The following is a 7042-nucleotide window of genomic DNA, read 5'->3' on the forward strand; positions in this document are numbered from 1 at the left end:
TCACCAATCTTCAGCTGCAATGTAGAATCATTGTGGCTCATTCTAGTTCACTGAAAAATGTACAAGTGTGATGTATTTGTGAAGTGACTTAATTTCAATAATTTAATTACCTTAAACTCGACACATCAGTTACATAGTACTTGTCACAGGGCCGGCCAGGTAGTCTAGTGGTTAAAGCATTCGCTCTTCACCCTGAAGACCGGGGTTCAATTCCCTACATGGGTACAGTTTGTGAACCCTATTTCTGGTGTCCGCTTGCACGCCGTGATATCGCTGGAATATTGCTAAAAGCGGTGTAAAACCATACTCACTCACTCACTCAACCATGGTCGCAGTGGTGAGGTAGCCTGGTGGTTAAAGCATTACTTTGTCATGCCGAAGACCCGGGTTCGATTCTCGACATGGGTACAATGTGTGAATCCCATTTCTGGTGTCCCCCGCCGTGATATTGCTGGAATATTGCTAAAAAAGCTCACTCACTCACACACTCACTCAATCGTGGTCATTAAACTCCTCCCTCCCTCTTTTTAAAATGACTTGTTCATCAAGGAATTGTATCTACTACGATCCTCCCACACCCCTGCCTTAAGTATCTAATTTCTCATACTTACATTAACATTCTTTTCAGGAGCACTCCAGATACAGGGAGAAAAATCAAACGTGCAGTACGGAAAATCAGGAAATAAAACGGACATGGCTGTACAATTTCACATTGATTGTAAGCACTTTCCAAGCTTATGAGGAAATGAGTGGATTAGCGGCTTAAGGATCAGCCAAGTAAAACAACCGTGTCAAGACATGGACACACGTAAAATAGGCATTACCTCTCCATGGAAAGGAAGAGAGGGAGGGTGGAATTAATCATTCACACGACTGGTGTGTCCGGAAACCTTCCGGGACAGGGAAGAAATTCAATAATGAAGATTGATCAAGTGAACAGAATGAACGGAGGTACAAAAGATCGTCATGAAGATACATTCAAGATGGAGAGTATTATTGTTTGTTTTTCACTATTTATTTGGACCATGCAGAATCTTGGAGAAGACCACTTGCATAATGCAGATCTTGTTGTATCTATACCCAAAACGTGTCTACCATGGAGAAAACTTGAAAACATTGGGGCATTATCAGGCAATTAATTGTCTCCTTTTTATGTACAAACACATTAAGTTGACTCGCTGCAAATTTCCATGTGTTAAATCATGTTGGCTTTGAGACAGTGGAGACAGCAGTGGCTTGCCTTTCATGTGTACTCTTCAGGACATTGATAATCCATAAACAAATGCCCCAGATTCAATTAGACGGTTTATAATGCCTGGAAACTCTGCTAAAAGGTCTTTCACCCATCAGGTTATTTAATTATCTTGGCATTGATGGGTTAGGAGCCGTGGCATCAAGAGCTTCAGCATTGAAAAAGAAGAGGACTTCGAGCCATGTCAATGTGCAATTTTGCCTTCATTTTGAGTAGCCAGTTCACACACTTTTTGATCCTGAAATGAACTCGTATTAATCTGGTCAGTGATTCAAGGTAGTTTGTTGTTGAAAAGCCATTTGACATGATCATCTGTGTCAGATTTGGAATTATTTGTGAATCAACAAAACTTTTGACCTGGCCCAGTGCCTTTTTGAAAGAGAATAGTGAGAGACAGAAGTCGCGGAGAGATGAACCATTCGTTTTCTGATGTATTACTGCAGTTTTACCCCTATCACAGGTGTGAATTGTGTATCGTGTATGTGGTTGTCCTGTATCGTGTCTCTTTGGAACTTAAAGAACATGAGGTTTGATCCATTGATTCCATAAATAAAGAGTCTTCCGGTTATGTAAATTTGAAAAAAAGTGGTCTGAAATCATCAGGAATGATTGTCATTTGATGGATGATTTCCCGATGCGGTTTTATCCCAGAAACACTGCTGATGGTTTGGTTGAGTTGCAAGCAGTGTAGTCATTGGTCAGTTTGACCAAGCTTCATCAAGATGGGTTCACTGTTCCATATCTATGTAGATCAAGGGAAACCAAGGTTGTTTGGTGATCACAATGTTAGTGCCATATCAGGTTGTCAGACCGTTTTGCCAGAGTGAAGAATTGTGAGGTATAACACGTTAGTCATTTGACACTTTGATTTTATACAAGTAACAAAATGTTTCAGAGATGAAAAAAAAAGAACAAAGGCATTTTCATAACTAAGCTTAGGTTTCTCAGGGGTTTTTTTAGCTTTGGGCAAGTAATTCACTCATCGAATGTTTTGATTTAAGTTTAATAATATTGTCACAAGATAATAAATAAATCAGGAAATGGTTTGAAAATAGGGCTGTTATTTTTGAATACCTTGACTGTGTCTTGGTGCCTTGCCAATGATTATGTCCATTGCTAGGATGTAACAGTGTTTAACAAAGTACTTATAAAATAACATGGTGTTGTCTGCTGTATGGTGATAATGCAGATTTGAACCCATGCTCTTTTATTGTATTCTTGGGATCATCTAAGATGCCAAGTTGAAAATCTAACAATCTTTTAAAGTGTTGACAGATATGAAGAATTGATACTGTATTTGTTCAGAGATTGTATCGTGGTATTGCCCAGCATCACAGCACATCATTCCTATCACTGGATTGTCTGGTCCAGACTCAGTTGTTTACAGACCGCCGTCAAATAGCTAGAATATTGCGGAGTGCGGCGTTGAACAACAATCAATAATCCAATGTTGATGAGGTCCTGTACACACTCGTCACTCCTTAACGTTTTGGTGGACTGGTGAAGGGACAAATATATATCATTAAATTACTGTTAAATATCAATGTTTGTCAAAAGGGTTCTATTTTTAATGGGTGTTTATTATCAGAAAATGGTCAAGCACATCAAGTAATATACCGTATTTGACGTAATAAGCGCCCAGGGCGCTCTCTAAAATGAGAAATAGGGGGCTCTTAATAGAATATTACTTTGGTGAAAAACAGAGTTGAAAGATAAAATTCGTGGTTTATGCTCACGGCCTGAAATGTTTATATACCACATATATGTTTTTCCAGAATTTAATAGCCTATAATTAAGGGTGCGTATTATACGCGAATAAATAAATCTTGTGAACATTGATCAATCCTAAGGGGTGCTAATTGGGATTGTTTACTAGTCAATATATCAGCAAATATCGCTGTGGGCGCTTATTACGTCAAATACAGTATGTTAAAATTTCATTTTGGGTATACACTGAAGGAGAAGTAATACTAGATCGTGTTTAATGAATGATCGGGTTTTTTTGTAAGATATCGGTGATGCTGGGAGGCTGTGGGGATGATGTGGTGATCATTGAGTTAGTGTTATTGGTGTGTCTTTGTATGTGTATGAGGTGCACAAATGTTAAACATTGTTATGTGTTATGTCGTGGTAGTGAGCTTGACCCTCCATATAGCCCTCCAAGCCCTGTTAATTACTAAAGTGTTATTATTGGGTGCTACTCTCATCAAGTAAGCAGTGTGGAGATAGGGTTGTATATCGGTTGTTATCGCTCCTTTCTCTCGTATCAGACAGGGTATGTATTCAAGTAGTGTTGGAACAAACAAGATTCTATTTTTATATTGGTTTGGAGGTTTTGAGCTGATTGTCCTTTTACACATTTGATTAGAAGATATACATCAGTGTTCTGTCTACCCACTCTATGGTATACACTTCGGGCATTCAGCATCCGAATCTAGTTATTAGATATGTTCCAATATGCAATTGTGTGGTTTGTCTCCAAGACAGCCATAAGACAGAACAGTCATTTAAGAAGATCAATAGAGTTGGAAGATGGCAAGAACCGTTTGGTTGGATTCTCTAAATTAGCATTTCTTTCATGCTAAGCATTGATACTAATATATGTAACTAGATATTAGTTTGGTGTAGCTCTGAACTTAACACTTTATCATTGGACCATATTTCTGAAAGAAACATTTAATTTGGTAGACATTCAGAGAAATCTGGCAAGCAGCAGGAAATGATGGTATCTTCAGAGTTTGTCCAAACCGTTGGTACCGTCCCAGAATGTAATTCTCAGGTCCTAGGTCTGTGAATGTAAATCAAAATGGACTGTATTGACAGGATCTCTCGGGGCTTGTTTATTGTAAAGCTGTAGATTTTATTCCTCAGGTTTGCCTGAGCAGAGGTGTTGCTGGAGATGCCTCGAGACCCTTCTCAGTGCATTAGGAAGACTTACTTGATGATAAGAGCACTACCAAATTCTAGTCCTGTCGGTCACTGGCAGCCAGTGAGGGTCCAGGTCATTACACATCTACAATATTTTGTACATCTTGTAAATTTCAAATTTTTATTATCGATTGAACTTGGGAGCATGAAGACTATTTCAGGTGAATGAATATCTTGTTTGTTATTTGGAAGTGTACATTTTCCATGCAGGAATGAAGTGTTTTATAAAAGAAGTTTCACAAAAAGTCCATTAATATTAACCTCAATCTGATTGTGATCATGGTCTCAAATTGTCCACTTGGGATGATACTGTACATAGAAATTTCTGTTGTATGTCCACACTCAGTTTGCTTCTCATTGTATATACTCCATAGTAAAGCTCCTATGATTTGGTAAGCTTTCATTGAATTTCGTAAGCAGGTGCTCAACAAGATTGTAATTCACAATTTTTCCATTTTCATTGATCATACGATATTGTACAGTGTAGTTCAACTTGTATGAAGGGCTTGCACCAGGCCATCTATCACCAATGAGTAAGGCAGGGAATTAGACAAGGGTTGATGACTCACCGAATTGTTTTGTTAGTACTTTTCATTCCATATTTTGCCACGTATGACAATCCAATGTGCCAAATAATCTGAATTTAGATTATTTTATCTTCAGAACCAAAAAACAAATTCAGTTGCATCAATATTTCAGTATGCATGTGTTTGATGTAAACAAAATGTACATAGATATACTGCCATATTAAGGAAGAGATACTGGGAAATACTATTCGTAACTGAATAATTTGATTGGTATTATACTTACTACAGCGTGTTAATGGCTCCTACTGCATGATATATCAGTTTAATCAATATCGCCAATAAGTTTGCACATTAAAGAAAAGCTACATTTTTATACAAATATGTTTCTATGTCAAACATTTCTGTTTTATCCCAGTGTACTTCTAGCCAATAATTCTTGTCACTTAATGATACAAGCCTGGTTCGAGTTCTCTGCCAATTTGTGATGTCTTTGCTTTTGTTGGTGTAAATATAAGAAAATCGAAGGACAACTATCAAACAGAGACTGAACAAACTGTGATACCGTTTTTTTTTCTGTTTAATTTTTTTTTGTGGCTCACAATGCTAGCAGTCTCGGCAGAATTTCACAGACTCGAAGCCCTCGTGTATTAAGCTGGGCAAGGAGTAGAATCTTGTGGCTACATTAGCCATATACATAGGGAAATTCATTGGGAGAAGACCTGTTTCTCCTCGAAAAATCAAATGTAAATTTGTTATACATAAATTGTTGACTTTGGGCAAGATAGGAGTGTGAAAGGATGACTTTGAAATTTGCGAGAGAAAGAGATTGTTTCTGAAAAATATTCTATTTGTGAGAAAGTTGAACATTGAACGAAAAGTGCTGTGAAATTCTGCATTTGTAAATATCTCCATAACGGTGAATGGTGTATGAGTTAATTTGGTATATGCATTTGTCACGCGGAAATAAATCTTGAGTTGACCCCTTGAAAATAAGGAATTTTTGTTTTGACTATTAGTACCGAGAAAACAACTGATGTGACATGAGATCATACGCAAAACAAACCAGAACTGAAGCGTCAACACAAACAGCAGAGGGGCGGTCGGGTAGTCTAGTGGTTAAAGCGTTCGCTCGTCAAGCCAAAGACCCTGTTCAATTCCTGACATGGGTACAATTTGTGAAGCCGAGTTCTGGTGTCCCTGCCATGATATTGTTGGAATATTGCTAAAAGTGGCGTAAAACTCACTCACTCATTCACATCCAGCAGAAGAACATGTCAAAAACACAACCAGCAGAATTATGTCATCAACACATACTACTAAACACTCTCTTCGACACAACCAGCCTGGTGAGTGACATGTCATGAACACATCCTGTTGAGAACCATGTCTGCACAATCAACACCTGCTGAACCCCATGTTACCATATGACATCCACACATCTAGGATTCAAACCTATGATCATTTGAATTAGACACGACCAAGTATCATACCCAGGTCAGATTTGGGATTGAGTCCAGGAGCAGGAAGCTCACTTTTGGCTAAGGGATGCAACTCTGCACTGTAAATTCAATACTCACTGCATAATACCACTGGACTACTGGAGCAGAATGCAAATCAGTGTCTTGAGAAATAAGACCAGCTAAGATCCGAAGTTGTGTTGACATGCTCAGCCAGATGTGTTGTGTTGATGAAATGGGGCTTAGCAGGAGGGTATGTGAGCGACATGTCATCAACGCAACCTGCTGAGCGACAGTCATCAACACATCTTGGTGAGCGACATGTCATCAATACATCCTACTGTGCGACATGTCAACACATCTTAGTAAGCGACATGTCATCAACACATCCTGCTGAGTGACATGTCATCAACACAGCCTGGTGAGCGACGTCATCAACACATCCTGCTGAGCAACATGTCAACAACACATCCTGCTGAGCAACACAACAACACATCTTGAGTGACATGTCATCAACATATCCTGCTGAGAGGCATGTCATCAACACACTGTACTGAGTGACATGTCATCAACACATCTTGGTGAGCGACATGTCATCAACACATTCTGCTGAGCGACATGACATCAACAGATCTTGGTGAGCGACATGTCATCAACACATCCTAATGAGCGACATGTCATCAACACATTCTGCTGAGCGACATGTCATCAATAGATCTTTGTGAGCGACATGTCATCAACACATCCTGCTGAGCGACATGTCATCAACACATCCTGCTGAGCGACATGTCATCAACACATTCTGCTGAGCGACATGTCATCAACAGATCTTAACGCTGCACTCAGCAATATTCCAGCGTAAGAGGCTACTAACGGGA

At 39.0% G+C, this 7042-nt stretch overlaps 1 protein-coding gene across 2 annotated transcripts in view; it reads left to right on the top strand.

The window, feature by feature from the left end:
* Positions 1–5700, top strand: part of LOC139480582 (nuclear pore complex protein Nup153-like) — a 44039-nt gene extending 38339 nt beyond the window's left edge. For both annotated transcript variants that reach the window (XM_071263722.1, XM_071263723.1), the window contains one exon: positions 629–5700. In XM_071263722.1, coding sequence (XP_071119823.1) covers positions 629–686 — 58 coding nt within the window. In that variant the 3' untranslated portion in view covers positions 687–5700. The remainder of the gene's footprint in view (positions 1–628) is intronic.
* The last annotated feature ends 1342 nt before the right edge of the window (positions 5701–7042 follow it).

Source organism: Haliotis cracherodii, unplaced genomic scaffold (assembly GCF_022045235.1).
Source record: "Haliotis cracherodii isolate W230 unplaced genomic scaffold, xgHalCrac1.p SCAF_4, whole genome shotgun sequence".
Classification (NCBI taxonomy): domain Eukaryota; kingdom Metazoa; phylum Mollusca; class Gastropoda; order Lepetellida; family Haliotidae; genus Haliotis; species Haliotis cracherodii.